Source organism: Verticillium nonalfalfae, assembly GCF_003724135.2.
Source record: "Verticillium nonalfalfae strain VnAa140/NRRL 66861 chromosome Unknown scaffold_46, whole genome shotgun sequence".
Classification (NCBI taxonomy): domain Eukaryota; kingdom Fungi; phylum Ascomycota; class Sordariomycetes; order Glomerellales; family Plectosphaerellaceae; genus Verticillium; species Verticillium nonalfalfae.
Genome location: NW_021167271.1, coordinates 1 through 18669, shown reverse-complemented (window position 1 = coordinate 18669; position 18669 = coordinate 1). Strand labels below are relative to the sequence as shown.

At 47.3% G+C, this 18669-nt stretch overlaps 5 protein-coding genes across 5 annotated transcripts; 3 read left to right on the top strand and 2 right to left on the bottom strand.

The window, feature by feature from the left end:
* Positions 1 to 556: 556 nt before the first annotated feature.
* On the top strand, positions 557 to 1885 carry D7B24_006433 (uncharacterized protein; the record flags this gene model as incomplete). The annotated part of the gene is made up of 2 exons (XM_028640563.1): positions 557 to 1526; positions 1584 to 1885. The coding sequence occupies 2 exons, from the start codon at positions 557 to 559 to the stop codon at positions 1883 to 1885; spliced, it is 1272 nt and encodes a 423-aa protein (XP_028495199.1).
* A 7513-nt stretch (positions 1886 to 9398) lies between these two features.
* Positions 9399 to 11141, top strand: D7B24_006432 (uncharacterized protein; the record flags this gene model as incomplete). Its single annotated transcript, XM_028640562.1, has 2 exons — positions 9399 to 10873; positions 10922 to 11141. The coding sequence occupies 2 exons, from the start codon at positions 9399 to 9401 to the stop codon at positions 11139 to 11141; spliced, it is 1695 nt and encodes a 564-aa protein (XP_028495198.1).
* A 440-nt stretch (positions 11142 to 11581) lies between these two features.
* Positions 11582 to 12981, bottom strand: D7B24_006431 (uncharacterized protein; the record flags this gene model as incomplete). Its single annotated transcript, XM_028640561.1, has 2 exons — positions 11582 to 12558; positions 12645 to 12981. 2 exons carry the CDS (start codon positions 12979 to 12981, stop codon positions 11582 to 11584), a joined length of 1314 nt encoding a protein of 437 aa, XP_028495197.1.
* Positions 12982 to 14899: 1918 nt separating this feature from the next.
* On the top strand, positions 14900 to 16640 carry CEL6A (1,4-beta-D-glucan cellobiohydrolase cel6a; the record flags this gene model as incomplete). The annotated part of the gene is made up of 6 exons (XM_028640560.1): positions 14900 to 14991; positions 15052 to 15471; positions 15537 to 15784; positions 15840 to 16142; positions 16202 to 16508; positions 16568 to 16640. The coding sequence occupies 6 exons, from the start codon at positions 14900 to 14902 to the stop codon at positions 16638 to 16640; spliced, it is 1443 nt and encodes a 480-aa protein (XP_028495196.1).
* Positions 16641 to 17357: 717 nt separating this feature from the next.
* Positions 17358 to 18579, bottom strand: NMT1_2 (glycylpeptide N-tetradecanoyltransferase; the record flags this gene model as incomplete). Its single annotated transcript, XM_028640559.1, has 4 exons — positions 17358 to 18188; positions 18247 to 18315; positions 18380 to 18482; positions 18545 to 18579. 4 exons carry the CDS (start codon positions 18577 to 18579, stop codon positions 17358 to 17360), a joined length of 1038 nt encoding a protein of 345 aa, XP_028495195.1.
* Between the last annotated feature and the right edge of the window lie 90 nt (positions 18580 to 18669).

Here is an 18669-nt window from a genome sequence, read left to right as displayed (position 1 = left end):
GTTGTGGTCGGACCATTGCCCTTCCACTCTGAGATGTAGCAACCTCAGGTACTTAAGCCGGTTCTCGGCTGCTGGGATGGCATGTTCATGCTCCTTGCTCGAGCGGCCAAGTGTCTAAGGCAGATTGCAATGACGGAGGAAGTCGCGATTGGGAAAGCCTCGCCCCCAGTATCACCAGGCATTTGGGAAGGCAAGAGCAGCCAGTATGAATGGAACATGACTTATTAATTCAGTATCTTTGACATTCACTGGATTCGAAATCGAACTTCTTCCTCAGGACCCTCGCGGTCAACGCTCTGGCCTGGAGTCAATTCCAAACCATTCGTACCACATCATACGCTGTTGGTATTCAGATCTTCACCCCTGGTAAATCGAAGCTACGAGCATTGTTTATGAACTTCTGCAACATACCTGGCTCAACATCTCTGTCACTTCTCCGCAGCTGCAGTCATATTCAGCCTGCGCTTTCAGGACGTCGGCTTCGCTTTTCCATCGTTTCAGCAGCTCCACATACAAACTGTGCCTCATCGGCCAGACTTTCTTCGCGCGCGAAGCAATGGCGGAGCAACCGAGCGTCACCGACATGGCCATCTTTGACCTGTTCGACACCCCTGAAGAGGCTACAGACCACCACAACGCCATGAACTATTATAGTGTCTGGCGCCAACTCCTCAAAGGCCACGAGCAGAACGACCTCAAGACGTTGCCGTACGAGGACCGTGTGTTCACCGACACCCGAGCTTACCGAGTGAACCGTAACAATGTACGAGCTGGAATCGAGCGTCTCGTGGAGCACAGATCCGCCGCCGTTGCACGCCAGAAGAGGCAGGCTGCTGCTGCCGCCAGGATTCGAGATGGCATTTTGGAGAAGCTCAGTACGCAGCCTGTCGGAACGACAGGATTCGACTGGGCAGATGATATGGAAGAGGCCGTGACGATGCGAGAGAACGATGTCGAAGGCTGGGAAGATAGGTTCGCCTGCAACATGGACGTCGGTGAGCCGGTGGAGTTTGAGAATCTCTTTGTGCCCGATGCGTCGCCGTCGGGGTGGGTCACAACCGAGGACGGCTGGCCAGATGAGGTCGATGAGGACGCCAACAAGATGCACGAGATTGAAATGACAAACGAGGTCATCTTTGCGGCATACCACACCGGCAGCGACAGCAGCAACACGGCGGCAGAAGAGATTCGTGAGAAGCACGATCCTGCGCTTGGTGACATTGAGTATGAAAACACATTTGAAAGTCACCATAGCAAAGATTCGGAAGACGATGACGAGGACGAGGAGGAAGAGGTGACATCTGATGAGGATCTCAACATGGAGAGAACTCCCTCTACAGGTGAGCCCTCCAGCACAGAAACAACAATCGAGATCCAGGATCTTGTAAGCCCGGTACAGAAAGGATGCGTCGACTTACCTCTTGACGCCAATGGTCAACTCTCGCTTCACTATGATGGAGCATCAGCCCGCTGTCCATCCGATCCCCACCAAGCAGCTGAACAAGGTTCACTAAAGGAGCAAGCTGGTAAGTTACCATCTGTCGAGATCGGCCCCCCTGAATTCGACTCTAACCTTTGCGCAGACATGAGAGCTATGAACCCGCCGAAATTTGTTCAGGCAGTTCTCGAGATGGCTCGCTCTGAGCTTGAAGATACCGACGAGTTCAAGAAGCGCTTCCGCCTTCCCCTCTGCGACAAGCGCTGGGTACGCCGCGCCGTGAAGAACCACGCCGAAGAGGTGGAACGAGCTGAGCACCTCGTGAGCACAGCGTATTGCGTCAACGGCATGATTCGAGGAAGAGAAATGAAGGAAACACCGTTGAACCAGGTCATCCTCATGGAAGAATGGATGGCTGATGACGAGGTTGGCTCTAGGACCGCTTAGCTGTCGAGAAAGGAGCAGCAGATCATGGACGTGTTGGAAGGAAGAGGGGCTGTTTGGTGAAGAACTAACTCATGACTCCAAGTCAGCCAAACCGGGCGGGTTCTGTTTTTCTTACTGCTAGCGATGCATCAGGAGGATTGATACCCCAGAATAGCACTATGAGGTTAGTATTGCAGGATGAGGGACCTTTGGAAGAGTACGAAAAAACTATAGGCGTCTCGATAAACCGGGTTATTAAAGCTAATAGAATATCGTTAATAATACTGATATACCTGAGAATCTCTTAATAATAATAATGATAATAATAATAATAATATATTTAAATGCCTTAAAAATCCCCTAAGGGTAAACGGGCGCCTATACGTCCCTATATACTACTTATATAAATAAAATCCTATATTCTAGCTACTACTAGGATTAGAGACCCCCCGTAGCTATAATTACTTAGGGACTCTAATAACTCTATCTCGAGTTTTTCTATATTATATAATATATCGGGTACTAAGTTATCGGTAAGTATTAAGTTAGCTCCCTACTAAGCGTTAGCGCCTCGGGAGAGCTATATAAAGTATAATTAAGGGTCTAATATACGCTATTTAGTATCTAGGGTATATAGTATTAAAGAAGTTAGTATCTTTAATAATCTTTATAAATAACTCTTAATCGTTACTAAATATTACGTTAATATATTATCGCTAGCCTATCTATAATAAGCTCGTTCTTAAGTATATCCTCTTATAAAATAAAGGGTAATTAGGGGTTTTATCTTTACTATATAAATAAGTATTTTTCGTATTAATATATCCGAATCGTTTATAGTACTTCTCGAAGTTATTATATCCTATTTTAGTAGCTATAAGATAGTAAAGTTCTATCCTCTTTAGAGCTTCGAGTTCCTTTATAGGTTTTATAATAGTTATAAGATCGAGCTCTATATAGCTAAGCGGTTATTCTCGTTCCTATTATTATTTATAGTCTAAGCGTTATTATTTCTTTAATAGTCTTTTAATATAATTAAAGGTTAAAGGTATTTCTCTAAAGGGTATCTTATTTACTCCTTTCTTCGCTAAAGTATTAGCTAGCTCGTTTCTATATATTCTAATATATTTAGGGGATTACTTTACGTTAATTAGTATTAATAAGCTAAGTACTAATTAGCGAAAGTTAATCGTTACTTCTTATAAAGAGACTAAAGGGGTTCCGTTTAAGTATTAAATAGTAGATATATTATCTAAGTATATTATAATTATAATAGTATTATAGTTAATATAGAGTATTAAGTATTCTCTTAAGTTTATTTTAATTATTTCTACTTCTATATTAAAGATTTCTATTTTAGGTAGTAGTTAGTACCTTTTATATATATATTCTTTATAATTACTTTTAAAGATAATATATTTAAAGCCTAAGGCCTTTATAAATTAAAATCTATTAATTAAGATAAGAAGATATATTAAAGGGAGGTTATTAATTTAGTAATTAAATCGTTTTATTATCTCTTCCTTAAAGTCTATAATTAGTAAAGCTATAAACTCTTTAAAGAGGAGAATAGGTTATAGGAATTATAAGATAATATTTACTATAGCTATAAAGATCGTAGACTATAAAGTATTATTATAGTTCCTAAGGGTTTTATATTATATTATTTATAGGATTAAGGGGTATATTATATTAAAGGAGCTAATTCTAAATATATATTAAGTATATACTTTATCTAGTAATATATATATTAATAAAGTATTAAATTCTCTAAGTAAAATAGGGACTAGAGTAATCTTCTAGATAAGTAATACGCTCTTAATTATTATATTAATAGTAACCTAGATCTTATTAATCTATTCTATTAGGCTATTATATACTAGTAAGAACTCCCTATTCTTTTAGAAAGTAGAGGGTTAATTAAGCTCTAGGTACTATATTTCTAAGCTATATAGTACTTTAGGGAGTATAATAATATAAATAGCTTTTCGTATAGCCTTAAGGGGGGTACTTTTTATAACTTTATTAAATCTATAGATATACTCTACTATTAATCGTATAGAGGCGACTCTCTTCTCGATATAATATTTAAAGGAGAGGGATTTATCGAGCTATATCCCTAGCTATTATATAAAGGCCTAGGTAGTTATAATTCGGTTATTATATTATATTATTAATAGATTATTAGTCTACCCTTTAGCGAAGTATATAATTTCTATCTTATTTAGATCGAATTTAATATTATTATTTTATCCCTATTAGAGGGTATTATTTAATAGTATTTATACCTCTTTTATTATCTCTTTTAATATTTTACTAATATAGAGAATTATATAATTATTAATATAGCTAAACCTATATATCCTTATATCGATATTATATATTAGCTCTATATATAGGAGGAAGAGGATTAGGGAGGCTAAGGACCCTTATAATAGGCTATATTATAGGGGGAGTATCTTTATTATATATTTTTTATAGTAGACCTATACTACTTTATAGCTAATAAAGTAAGAGACTTATTAAATAAGGTTATTAAGTTATCCTTATTCTCTAAGTTAATAATATAGTTTATTTTTTAAAATAATATCGAAAGCGCTTTCTATATCTATAATAATAAAGGTTATAACCTATTTCTATATAAATATAGCTTCGATATTATATATTAGTAATATTATTATATTATTAATTAATCTTTTTAGGAAAGTATTAACGATTTATAGGTTAAAGATACTTTAGCTAATTATAGCTTATACGACTTTCCTAGCTATAAAGCGTTCTAGGCCCTTACTAATTATCGAAAGGAGTAAAATAGAGTATTATCTTTTATAGCTATTAGCGTCCTTATTTAGCTTTAGTATTATTACTATATTAACTTACTTATAGTATAAAGGGTAGTATCTTTATATAAAGTAAGCTTAGTATAGTCTATATATAAAGTATTATATTATAGGTTAAATTACTTATAATATCTTAATAGTAATAGTATTATACCCTAAGGATATATTACTAACCCTTATAAAGGCCGCTCTTATAGCTTCTTTAGTAATATTATTATCTTAGTTTAGCGTTCTTTATAAGTATATAGGGGCGAGGGGGCTAATATTAGCTTATACGTCTATCCGCTTTATTAGCCTCTTTTATAGGAGTTTTATTTTATTAGTAGGTCTTAATATAAAGGTATCCCTATTATAGAGGGGGGGGAAGCTAAATTAGCTCTTTTACTTTTCTTAGCCTATAATTTTTGGAGATCTTAGTCTATCTCTATCCCTTTAATCTAAGTAAACTAGAATTTCGCTTTAATTTCTATAATTATTTTATAGAAGGCTTTCTTCGTAATAGTAATTTCTTTAATAGGGGCTTTATTCTTTTAGAGGGTATTAAAGTCTCTATAATATATAGTATATTATTCGTTTTATTAGCGTTTATATTATAGGGGCTTATTATTTATAGATATTATATTAATTACTATTTATAGTAGTATATCTAGAGTATTAATTACTATATCTAGGGCTTAGTAAGTTAAGAAGTCCGTTAATAGCGTCTAAGTATTATTTATAATATATTCTATAAAGGTAGGGGTATCCGCTACTATAAGTCTTCTTTATAAAGGTTAATTTAGTCTTTTATTATATAGGATCGTAATAATAAGTATTATATAGTTTAATAATATATAGAGGTATAGAGTAATTTATATCCTCGCTCTTAGGATATTTATAATATATAGATCGATTATTAATCTTTCTAGATATATATTATCGTCTAATAAGAGAGTATTAAGTTTAGGCTTCTATTAGTAGTATATAATAATACTTAGGGTATTAAGGACTTAGAGGAGATATCTATCGATTTAATTAATTATAATTATAGTTACTAAGTATAGGGGCGCTTTTAATTATTAATTAATATATTATATATTAAAGTCTCTAAGTATAAAGTATCTATTTAATAGGGTCTAGGATTCTAAGAAGTCTATAATATTACTCTTTCTTATATCCCTATAAATATAGAGGATTATAATACCTTATACTTTAATATAGTATATATCTTAATATAAGGTATTTATAAAGTAAAGGGATTTAGGGGTATTAAGGGTTTTCTTAATATATATAATAACGTAAAGTCTAATATTAAAGGAGTCTTAGTTTATAACTAAAGAGTAAGTATTATAATAAGGGTTAGTTTTCGTTACGTTCTTAGTAATTAACGTCTAGGGTTCCTAGATTATAATAATATCCGCTTCCTTAGCTTTAGCGAGGCCTAGGGTAATATTATAAGTCTTATTACTTTTACTAGTATTTACTTAGAGGATCTTAAATTATTTACTATTTATTAAATAAGCGAGGTAATTAATAACGTACCTAGGAATATATTATAAGAGTAGTTAAAGTCTTTTAATATATTACTTAAGATCGTAATAGCTTTATCCTTATTAATCTTAAAATATATATCCTTTCTAGGAGCTAGTATTATAAAGGTTGCTAATTATAGGTTCGGGGCTCTAATATAAAGATAAGCTAGGTTAATAATCTTAATACTTTATCTTTAGATCTATCTTTTTCTAGTCCTCGTTAATCGAGTAAGCTTACTATTCTTAATAATAGGCTTAGCTAAGTATTTATTATAATTACTCTTATATAAACTTAAATAATTAATATATTAAAGGGGTCCCGAGTACCCCTTAAAGGGATATTTATTTCTATATCTTCTATATAATTATTATCTATTATAAATCCTTATATATTAATTATAATAATTACTATATTATAAAAGTAATTTATTTTTATTAAATTAATATAAAATTAAGCTTTTAAAGAATTAAAAGGGTTTCTTTAGTATATTATTAATAAAAAAGGAGATAATCTATATTTATTTTTCTTTAAAGATCGTTATTTATATTATTCTATATTATATTAGTTCTTTAAAAGTAATAATCTTTACTTTTTCTTTTATAAAAGAGTTAATATCGATAGTTTCGCTATTATAATTAGTTAGCGTTCTAAGGATATTACGAATTATATATATAATCTAAATCTCGGATCTCTTAATACTTATTACGTTAAGTTATTTAAGTAACTTAGTATTACGAGTAAATATAGCCTCTTTAATTCTATTAATTCTTAAGGTAATTATAATATTAATCGAAATCCTAATTACTTAGATAATATCTATAACTTAGAATAAATAAGATTAAATAATTTAATAATAGATAATTACTAAGTCGATATTTCTAATAGTATTTAAGAGTTAGATAAGGATTCTATTATTATATAGCTATATATTAGTATTATTTATAATAATATCTTTATTAAGTTTAAGAACTATATCTCTACTTTATATATTTCCTTTACTTATTATAGCCTTCTAAGCGTCCTTAGCCTTTATACTCTATTTCTAGGCCTTAGGGGCTCTATAGGAGATACTATATTATCCTCGTTATTTATTATAATAGGGGTTATAATTATTCTTCCTAGTAATATTAATATAGGTCGGTCTATTAAAGGGGAGTTATTATTAAGGTTTATTATAATTTCTAGTTATAATATCCTCTAGCGTCTTAGTAAATAGGTTACTATAGTATTTAATAATAATATTATTCGTCTCGTTATAATTAAAGTCTTCTAGGGTCTTCTCGATATTATCGATAAAAGCTTTACTAATATATATATATATTAATTATACTTTCTAGAGCCTCGTAATTTCGCTTAGTATAGAGTTTTCTAGTAATTACTTTAGGGCCTAAGGCTAGCTACTAATTACGTTAATAGCGGTTCTTCTCTATATAATAGGAGGTATAGGAGAGCTCTCTACGACGCGTTTTCTTAGTAATCTAAAGGGTATTAAAGGTAGACCTTCGGAGGTAGTCTAGTTAGGGATTCTAAACTATAAGGTCCTCTACGCGGCGCTAAGGGCGTCTACGCATCTCGTAGGAGTCTCTAGGGGAGACTCCCCGAGTTCAGAGGATATACTGATAGGGGGAGATAGCGGTTACTAGCTAATAGATAGGTCTAGATAGGGGTTTAACCCGCTTTTCCAGAAACTAGGAAATAAGAAGGAGGGAAGGTTAAGCCTGAGAATCTCCTGTGACAGCGGCAAGGCACCTTGCCACAGCATGTCTTATCACAGCTGAAGTGCACTAATATCTTCTGCCTACCGCGTCGTCCCGAGCCTCCACGACTGTACATGCATCTCCCGTTGCGCACGAAGCTGCTGTGTCCTGTCATCGAAAGATTCCTCATGACCTTGAACGAGAGGCCTGTCAAGGAAACGTGGCCGCGCACGATCATACTATTCACAGGTGATCAGTTTGCCAAGTCACTGGCGTACCATATTTAAGAAAGACAGGCACATCGTCGTGGTACGTTGTGAGAGACATTGTCTTTCCCGATTTCAACTCCGGGAAGAAGGGGGGGAAGGCCGCTAGCCGACGAGAACCAAGGAGAGCGACAAAAGTGCCGGCGTCTGATGGTCGGACGCAAACAAGCGGTCCTGAAATTGCTTGCCTTGTTTCAGACGTGTTGAACCAATTGCCTCCGACTGCGAGAACCGTACTGCGTCCTCCATCGTGTAGAGGCTTGCCAAGTATCTCTCTACGATAGCCAGGCTCTCAGGCCGCACAGCTTCCTCGCCAAGCGTCGTACCACCTCGTGTCCTCTGTCTGGTTCGAACGCCCCTTCGAGCGAGAGATGCAAGCAGCCGGGTCTAGCCATGTTATTGTACAGACTCGATCGACTTCTTGGGGCCCGATGTCGTGCTTGGGAGCTGCCAGGGGTCTAACTGCGAGGAGCCGTTGACATGGGTACAGACAGTCGTTTGGATATGTGGTCTTGGGGTTGATCTTGGCAACCTTTCTTTAGAACGATGATTGTGCTTCTGGAGATCTGAGGGATATATCTAGATGAAAGTGTTATGTTCCAATAGACAAAACATGGCGACTGTGAGAAAATGTAAGTCGAGGAGCACCGAGCCAAAATGCCATGATGCGTTCAAAGGACCCCGACGAGGAATTTGTCCAACACCGGCCAGTGCCCACCTCGCGAATCGAATTTGAGTGCTCCACGTGAGATCAAGAGACGGGAATCTCTTACATCATCAGTGCCAACAGACTTCGGGACGGCCAACGCCCACTGCCTGGGTGTTTACCAGGGATGTGCTGGGAGGAAGGAACGGGGCAAAGTGGGATTAGTACTTGCCGTACGCGCCAACTGCAGGGCAAGAGGTAGGAACGATCCAATGCCAAGCAAGTATCGTAGGACAAGCAAGAGCCAGAATCAGAAGAGGCAGCAATCGGGTTGAGCGCCTGATGTTGTGACCCCTCGATCGGACCAAACTCAGCATGCGCTGGATGCCGTCCGTTTTCTTCCCCCTTGTCACGAACCTGGGAGACAACGCGACATATTCTACAGAGACACAAAAATAGGCACTTTATTCCAACCCGTTCTCATCTGATACGGACTGCCACGAGCATACTCACTTCTCAAGAGGCAATCGCCGAACGAATTGTCGCAGCGTCCCGATCATCATCGCTACCACCATGTCGACAACGGAACGCATGGCCTACGGCGCAGATGCTCCCAAGAGTGACAAAAGTAGCAGTAGTGATGCTGCTGCCGTTCCTCCTCCGACCCATGGCGAGGTGAACCCCAAGTCTAGCCGCGAGGCGGATCGAAACAGGCACCTCGATCAGTCTCTAGCCGGAATCCTCGTCACAGAAGACGCAGTCGCTGCCACTGCCGAAATCCTCCGAAAATCACTTGTCCGCAAGTACGACATCCGTTTGATGCCCGTTTGTTTTACTACTTTCCTCTTCTTCTTCCTAGACAAAGCCAACATCGCCCTTGCTCGGATCAATGGCCTTGAAGAGGATCTCGGGTTGACATCGATCCAATTTAACATAGCCCTGATGCTGTTCTTCATTCTGAACATTCTTTTCAACATCCCTGGCAACCTCGCTCTACGGCGTGTCGGAGGCGGCAACTGGCTGCCTCTGCTCATTGTCTCTTGGGGAATCGTCACCACCCTTACCGGCTTTGTGACCAACTTCGCCGGCCTGTGCGTCACCCGCGTCTTCCTAGGCCTTGCCGAAAGCAGCTTCATGGGCGGCGTTCTGATATACCTGGGCTTCTTCTACACTCCGGACGAGCTGATCTCACGGGTCGGCATCTTCTACTCGAGCGCCCCTCTCGCTGGTTCGGTTGGTGGCCTCCTCGCCGGCGGGCTCGGTCGCGTAAGACTCAGCGGCTACAACGGCTGGCCGTGGATTTTCTTCGTCGAAGGCGCCCTCACCGTGATCCTCGGTATCGTCGCCTACTGCTTCCTTCCAAATACGCCCCGCGACACCAGGTTCCTCACCGATCGGGAACGTACCCTTGCCTTGCGTCGTATGCACAGCCAGGACCACCAATACTACTCGAACGTGTCCGTTGCCAACGATGTTGACTTCCGATCGACAGTCAACCCTGACGAGAAGCCAGCAAAAGACCATCTGCAATTCAAGACCGTCAAGCGCGCAATCTTCAACTTCATGACCCTTATCATGAGCATCGGAGCCTTCTTCTCTATCGAAGCCATTTACTCATACGCCCTATTCCTTCCGACAATTGTCCAAACTATGGGCTTCAAATCGCTTCAAGCCAGTCTCATGACAGTGCCCCCCAACTTTGTCGGCTTCCTCTTCACCCTGGGTATCTGCTACTGGAGCCGCCGCATAAGACGTACCGCACTTCCTCTGAACGTGTGCTGCATCCTTGGTATTATCGGCTTCATTCTGCTGCTCGTGGGTGGACAGACGGACTCCGGACTGATGAAGGTTTCAGCGCCAGTTCAGTATACCGGAACGTTCTTTGTTGCCATGTCAGTGAATGCGCTGCCCCCGCTGGCGTTGACGTGGATGACGATCAACGCAAGGCCTCACTACGTTCGTGCTATCGCATTAGGATTCGTTCTGACAGTCGGAAACCTCGCTGCGTTCCTTGCTTCCTTCACGTACATCAAGACGGAAGCACCGGCGTAAGTGCACCTTGAGCAGCAGTCGTGGAACCCTGCTAACAGAAACAGCTACGTCAGGGGACACGCTATCAATCTTGGCTGCCTAACAGGCCTGCTAGCCATTGGTATTATCACGCCCCTCTGGATGCGCTCTGAGAATCACAAGCGCGATCGAGGTGAGCGGGATTACCGACTTGACGAAGCGCGATGGGTCGCTGCTGGGCAGACGAAGGAGCAGTACGAACTGCAGCTTGGCTGGCTGCATCCGGGCTACCGATACAAGATCTGAATTGTCTGCACGAAACTGTTCAGGAGCGATGGACCCAGGGCTTACGCCATGGTCGTGTGAAGGTGGAAAACGAAAAGTTTGCATGAGATTTTCCGTGGACAAACGGTCGAATTGTAATCAGAAGTAATGGCATGTAGAGCTGTTGTGTAAGCGCCAGGAATAGAGGAAAAAGACCTGAGTATGGGGTTCGAGGACAGCCAATGGACCCCTTTTGGCGAATCGCATCTGCCGGTCGTCGAACTGCACTGCCTCACTTCCAGCCGTGGGACAGGGACTGCGAGATTGAAACCGTCGGTATATTTTTTGGGGCAGCGCCGGCTGCCAGAAATCCCCGTTACGCCAAACAATGCTATGTGATACACCAATCGACAAACACGCCTCCGTCACGTCGTTAACCCCCCCCCTGCCTGCGGGCTCCGCTTCGCACCCACGCATCTGGCTCAGAAGCGTATCTCGTAAGACCCGGCCCGCGTCATGTACCGCACCCACTTGACGCTCGAGTAGTTGCTCTTCTCAAAGACCTTGAGATAGCGGACCAGCAGGCCGCTGCTCGTGAACATGAGAAGGCTAAAGTTGAGGCTCAAGGGTGGGCGGCTCCAGGCGCGCTGGTTGGTCATGCTCGACAGCGAGGCCTCGGCGCTGAGGACAAACTCGCTCTGGCCGGCGAAGCGGCCGATCTTCCAGACGATGACGTTATCCGAGGGCTCGTAGCGGGCCTTGCCCTGGGTGCAGCGCTCGGTGATCTTGGCCGTGTTGAGCGGGGTCGGGATGCGGACGACGACGTTTGTGGCGAAGAGCTTGGAGCCAAAGTTGGCCTTGATGGAGATGCTGTACTCGACCTTTGTGCGGCCGACCTCGTTGACAATGGCGTGGACCTTGAAGGGCAGGTTGACGTTTTCGGTGGCGCGGTAGCGCATGAGCTCAAACTCGCCGTCGGGCGGCACAAACGAGATGATGCGGTCGCTGTCGAACTTGCCGAGCTTGACGCACTGGTGGAACTGGCAGTCCTCGAGCGTGACGCTGCCGGCGGCGGCCTTGGTGGCCTTGGTTCCCTGGCGGTTGCCCGAGGGCAGCGACAGCAGGCCGTCGTTGTCGAGGAGCAGGCGGTCGTTGAGGCCGAACTTGCACTCGGGCGTGCCGGAGAGGTAGGCGCGCATGACGATCTGGCCCGTGACGTCGGCGCGCAGCACGGCGCCCGTCGCCGACATGAGGAGGTTGACGTCCTCGATGACGTCGACAAAGGCCTCGTTCTTGCGGTACTTGACGTCGGCCTTGCGCCACGAGAGCGCGCCCGTCGCCTGCATGGTGATCTTGGCCGAGTCCTCGGCCGCGCGCTCCGACTTGACGCCCTCGGTCGTGATGTACATTTTCAGCGTGTCCGTCTCCGTGTTCTGCGGGTAGCCAAAGTCGATGATTTCTGTGTGCGCGAACCGTCCTCTCGTCAGTCCGGATTCTTCCATCTTTTTTCCTTTCTTTGCGTGAACCAATGCAGATGAGGCTTACCGTCTAGAAGCTCGTAGACAAGCACAAAGTTGTTCTTGACAGCCTCCTCGTCAAACTTGCCAAAGTAGCCGCGACCCAAGGCGATCAAGCGATACAGGAACTCAAACACGAGCGCCGCGTTCGCGTTGCTCTTGGTGACGGCCACCAGATAGATGTTCTCGTGCTTGACATGGCTGAAGGTGGTGCTCCCGAGCGTCAGGATGGGCGAGCGGACCTGGGCGTTGGAGATGACCTGGATGCGGAAGACGTCGGCGAGGCGCGGGCGGCAGTCGTTGCGGAAGGCGCGGAAGATGAGGTTCTCGCCTTTCTGGTTGAAGACGAGGATGCCGGACAGCATCTTGTCGGAGGAGCCGGAGGCGCGGGGGCGTGACTAGGAGTCGGATCGAGGGCGTGCGTCTTTGGGCTCGGCGACGATGATCCGTGATCCGTCGTGTCGCCGTCTTGGAGCTCCTGGCGGGGAACTCGGTCAGGGGAAATTCTGCCGCGACCCTGAGGGGGCGTATGAAGCAGGCGGTGAGGGATAGCTCAGATCTGGTGCTCGGCCACTGTGGATCGGACATAAACTCACGTGACCGACGACATGCACAGACCAGCTCTTGTGGGATCTGGGGAAGTGAAGCCTTCGCCAACCCAACCGGCACCAGCACCTGCGGAAACCAATGGCCATCCATCCATCCAGGTTCAGAGCAGGGGGACCTTGACTCGACGGCCTGACCTGGCATGTGACCAAGATGACGGAGAGACCATTGTCTCATCATTGCCCGGCGCTGAGTCGGGACGAACAGCCGTCTGTCCTGTTGTCTGCTGACAGACGACGCAGATCATCATGCCCATCGGAACAGGCATCACGGCGAATTTCCTGCTGCATCGGACACGGAGCCTCTCAATGCACGATTCCGGGAAGGGCTAAGTTGCCTCTGAACCGCTTGCTGTCAATTGCGCCATGGGCTATTTCCGACACGATCAGCTTCTGCTGGATAGTGTTGCCTTTCCTGAGATGGCAAAGTGGCAGGCTCCTGTCCATCATGGCCACAACCACCAAAAGCCCGTTGCTCTTCAGGGTCCAGTTCGTCCGTCGATCGCCGTCGTCCAAGAGAGTTGAACATCCGGCGATCGAAGCTTGTCGGTGCTGCCGATGCCTCTTGATTGCCTCAGAGAACCGTGGTGGATGGAGTGGCCTAGTGGCTTGTGCCCCTTTGATTGCAGGGGCAAACACTCTCCCTGCCGTGTTTCCTCCCACGCCTCCGGTTTGCAATCTCGACTTCATATGTTCTGTACCTCTGCCTATGCTGTTGGTTATTATCCCGAGATCCAACCGTACGCCACTGATCGGCTGAGTCGGTACTCGGTGAACCAATGTCGAGGCCTCAAACCTGAAGCCTAATTGCTGTCCCCCCTCACATTGTCGCCACGCATCGTCGGACGGCACTTCCGAGGACATGATTGAGCGTGTTTCTCTTCGCTTGACTGTGTACGACACGAGCCTAAAGCCTCATCTGAGCCCTCTTTACCCCTCACACACCCAGAGTACGACCCCTGACAACCTCATTATACCCCACATACGAAGCGCCCCGGGGATCATGGCGCCCTTCCCAATCTGGAAATCGGAGGAGCCATGCCTCCGAACTACACCAAAGCTCCGGCCTAGCCTACGCAGCGCTTGGCCGTTCCTTGGTTGGCAGCTGTCTCTCGACGGCATGTCTGATATTGCAACCCGACCCTGACGAACGGGGCTGCGCTTCGCTTGGGGGGTCAGCAACCGTCGGCCACCTGAGCAAGGTTGCCCCTGGGATCTGCCTCACCTCACCCTCCCTCGACTGTCTCTATACTCGTGTGCCTTGGCCTCCGCATATGTCTTCGCACTGGGGGAGTCTGGCTCTGCGTGACGGCTCGGCATGTTCGCCGCCACGCCCGTGAGCGACACCAGGCACGCATGCCGCCTCCAGACCCCATGGGCCATATGCCGTTCTCGGCTCTTCGGATCCCCTCCGCTTGTCTCGATGGAGCCAGGAACCCCAGACAATGGCTATTCTCCGTCTCCGCCATCGTGGAGAAGCTTTCATTCCATATCGAGCTCAATATGTGAAGTTTCCCGTGATTCCGTCGACCAAAGGCTTGGCTCGAGCTAAAGCAAAGGGGGAGCAAACCCTCGCGAGCTGGTATAAGACGGTGGCATCTCGGTCGTCTTGTCACGAACTCTTCTCTTGCCCTCAGCCCCATCATCTCTCTTACGACTTCCGTTCTCTACTCTCACAATGGCTGGACGTCTCTTCCTCTCCGCTGCTCTCCTGAGCACCGCGGCTTTCGCTGCCCCTCTCGAGGAGCGCCAGGCCTGCGCCTCCCAGTGGTAAGCACTCTTTTGCCCGCAAGGCCCGACGAGACGGTCATAGCTAACACCCTTTCTCAGGGGCCAGTGCGGTGGCCAAGGCTGGTCCGGCCCTACCTGCTGCCCTTCCGGCACCACGTGCCAGCTTCAGAACGCCTGGTACAGCCAGTGCCTGCCCGGCGCCGCTCCTCCCCCGGCCGTCACCACCACTCGCCCGGCCACAACCGCTGCCTCTTCCACCCGTCCCGCCACCACCGTCGTGAACCCCCCCACGACCACTGTCGCCCCTCCCCCTGGTACTACTGTTGCCCCTCCTCCCGGCACCACCGTCGCTCCCCCCCCCGGCGGCGCCACCTACTCCGGCAACCCCTTCGCCGGCGTCAACCAGTGGGCCAACGCCTACTACAGGTCTGAGGTCTCCTCCCTCGCCGTTCCGAGCCTGAGCGGTCCCCTGGCCACCGCCGCCGCCAAGGTTGCCGATGTTCCCACCTTCCAGTGGATGTAAGTTTCTCTTTCTTGTGTTGGATGCTTGCCTGTCTTCGTGTCCCTTGACTTACACTCCGTAGGGACACCACCGCCAAGGTTCCCCTGATCGACGGCGCCCTCGCCGACATCCGCCGCGCCAACGCCGCCGGTGGCAACTACGCCGGTATCTTCGTCGTCTACAACCTGCCTGACCGTGACTGCGCCGCCGCCGCCTCCAACGGTGAGCTGTCCATCGCCAACGACGGTATCAACAAGTACAAGGCCTACATTGACTCGATCCGCACCGTCCTCCTGAAGTACAACGACATCCGCACCCTGCTTGTCATTGGTATGTGTCCACGTGCAAAAAGATACAGCTGTGTGTGAAGCTAACAGGTCAACAGAGCCCGATTCGCTCGCCAACATGGTCACCAACATGGGTGTCGCCAAGTGCTCCAACGCTGCCGCCGCCTACAAGGAGTGCACCAAGTACGCCGTCCAGAAGCTTGACCTTCCCCACGTTGCCCAGTACCTCGATGCCGGCCACGCTGGCTGGCTCGGCTGGCCCGCCAACATTGGCCCGGCCGCCACCATCTTCACCGACATCTACAAGGAAGCCGGCAAGCCCAAGTCCCTCCGTGGCCTCGCCACCAACGTCTCCAACTACAACGCTTGGAACGCCACCAGCCCCGCCCCCTACACCAGCCGTGAGTCAAGGACCTTTGCTGGCCCCTGAAGCACCCTCAGCTAACACAGTGCCTGCCAGCCAACCCCAACTACGACGAGAAGCACTACGTCGATGCCTTCGCTCCCCTCCTCCGCCAGAACGGCTGGGACGCCAAGTTCATCATCGACCAGGGCCGCTCCGGCAAGCAGCCCACCGGCCAGCAGGAGTGGGGACACTGGTGCAACGCCCTCGGCACCGGCTTCGGCCTGCGCCCCACCTCCAACACCGGCCACCCCGACGTTGACGCCTTCGTCTGGGTCAAGCCCGGTGGTGAGGCCGACGGCACCAGCGACACCACCGCTGTCCGCTACGACCACTTCTGCGGCAGCGCCTCGTCCATGAAGCCGTGAGTTTCCTGATGTTCCATTATCTTGACGATGAACCATGTAGCTGACAGTGACACAGTGCCCCCGAGGCCGGTACCTGGTTCCAGGCCTACTTCGAGCAGCTTCTGCGCAACGCCAACCCCTCTTTCTAAGCGGTTCATCCTCGCGTCTAAGGCTTCGCTTCGACAGACGGACAGACGAACAGGAAAAAAAAATTGCGGTTGCCCTGCCCTTCTTGATGGGTGGCTAGATAGATTGGAGCTGAGACAGCACTGGTGCTGGAACTTCTTGTACATATTTTGGAAGCATCCGACACGATTGACGTATATATCTTCAAAAGAACATACTTTGCCCTGGCCATCTTTGCATCGCTTGTGTTCACGTCATGACGTTTCGGTCAGTGCTGCGGGTCATTTATGATGCCCTGGTGAGGTTGTTATGGGAGATTTACCTACATCAACAAGTCATGGAACTTAAGAACATGGCGTTGAAGCATCTACCGAAGCAGTCATCCAGCTAAGTGACGACTGTTGGTGGTGGTATCAAGGCTGGATGGCAGGGAACACAGCAGCACAAATGTTGTCGTGTCGTCATATTTAGGAATGCTTGGGGTATAAATAAGAGGCACAGGCAGTTGACTCCTCACTTCCAAGTCCTGCACTTGTCAACCTCACGGATTCAGCACGATCACCTGGTTCAACATCACCAATGCGTGTCAAGAGTGAGCCTCATCGTGTATTGGCATCCAACATCCTCTTTTCAGAAGGACGCTATCTGTAGCGCAAGGCAAGATCTGCAAGCGACGAAGAAGAAGCGAGCGACAGTCTCCAGATCAAGCGAGAAGCGGGACGGTGATTCTATCCCGTTCTTTAGGCCTTGACGGCAGCGATCTCAATGGGCAGCCGGCGGAAGCCGCCGCAGCAGGCCACGTCCTTTTGCAGCTCGACCATGCGCTTCTGGTCGCCGGTGGGATCGCTCGACTCGCCCTCGAGCTTCCAGCCGAGGAACTCGTTGGTGTAGTTGGGCTCGAAGCTCTCGCTCAGCACGCCGAGGCGCTTGCCGTAGCGCGTCACCTTGTCCCAGTCGCGGCGCACGTTCTGCAGGTCCTTGGAGAAGTAGGCGTAGCTGCGCTCAAAGATTTTGCGGTTGAGGTCCGAGCCCATGACGGGCTTGAAGTCGACGTACTCGGCCCACGCGGCCTCGGGCGCGGCGAGGACGTAGTCGGTCGCGCGCTTGACGGCGCGCATGAAGGCGCGCACGCGCTCCGGGTTCTCGGCGATGAACGTCTCGTTGCCAATGTAGAGGATGGAGCAGAAGCAGCAGCAGCCGAGCTCGGCGAGCTCGTCGATGCGCAGCATCTGCACGTCCGACTTGGGGCGGCCCTGGCCGGCGAGCCACTCCTCGAGCTCGACCATCTGGACGTTCTCCAGGCCGATGCCGGCGTCAATGTCGCCGCGGATGATGGCCTTGGAGACGTTCATGCCGCACCGCACGGCGGTGTAGTCCTCGGGCGACATGCCGTAGTGCGACGTCAGCTCGTCGATCTGGATCTTGCCGAACTCGCCAACGTAGCCGATGCGCTTGCCCTTGAGGGAGCGGAAGTCGGTGGTGATGCCCGAGTCCTTGAGGTACACGACGCCGGTGAAGGGCTCGTCGAGGAGACTGCCGATGGAGACGACGGGGAAGTCACGAGCCTTGGCCTGGAAGGAGGCTGTGTCAGTTATGGAGGGGAGGGTCGGAAGAGGCGACACAGCTTACGGCGAGAGTGTGAATCATGGCCTTGAAACCGAGGTCGACCTTGCCGGTGCCGATGATTTCGGTGACATCCTACAGGTGAACCATGATTAACGAACTGTCAATCGCCGACCTGATACCAGTTTAGACAACTCACGCTGGGGTCGTTGGGCTCGAGGAGAGCAACCTTGATGCCCTCGTCCTTGAAGTAGCCCTTGGCCTGCGCCAGGTACAATGGTGCATGGTAGGGGGTGGCGTGCCTTTGTAAAAACACACGGTCAACGGGCAGTCCACGGCATCACGAAAGCCCGATTCCTCTTACCAGTTGGCAAGGAAGGTGATCTTATCAGTCGACATGATGGAAGATCGGGCGTGACGCTGCGGGGGTTAGTCCAACACCGTCGGGCAAAGGCATGGGAGATAGGGGGAGTCTAAAGAAGCATGTCC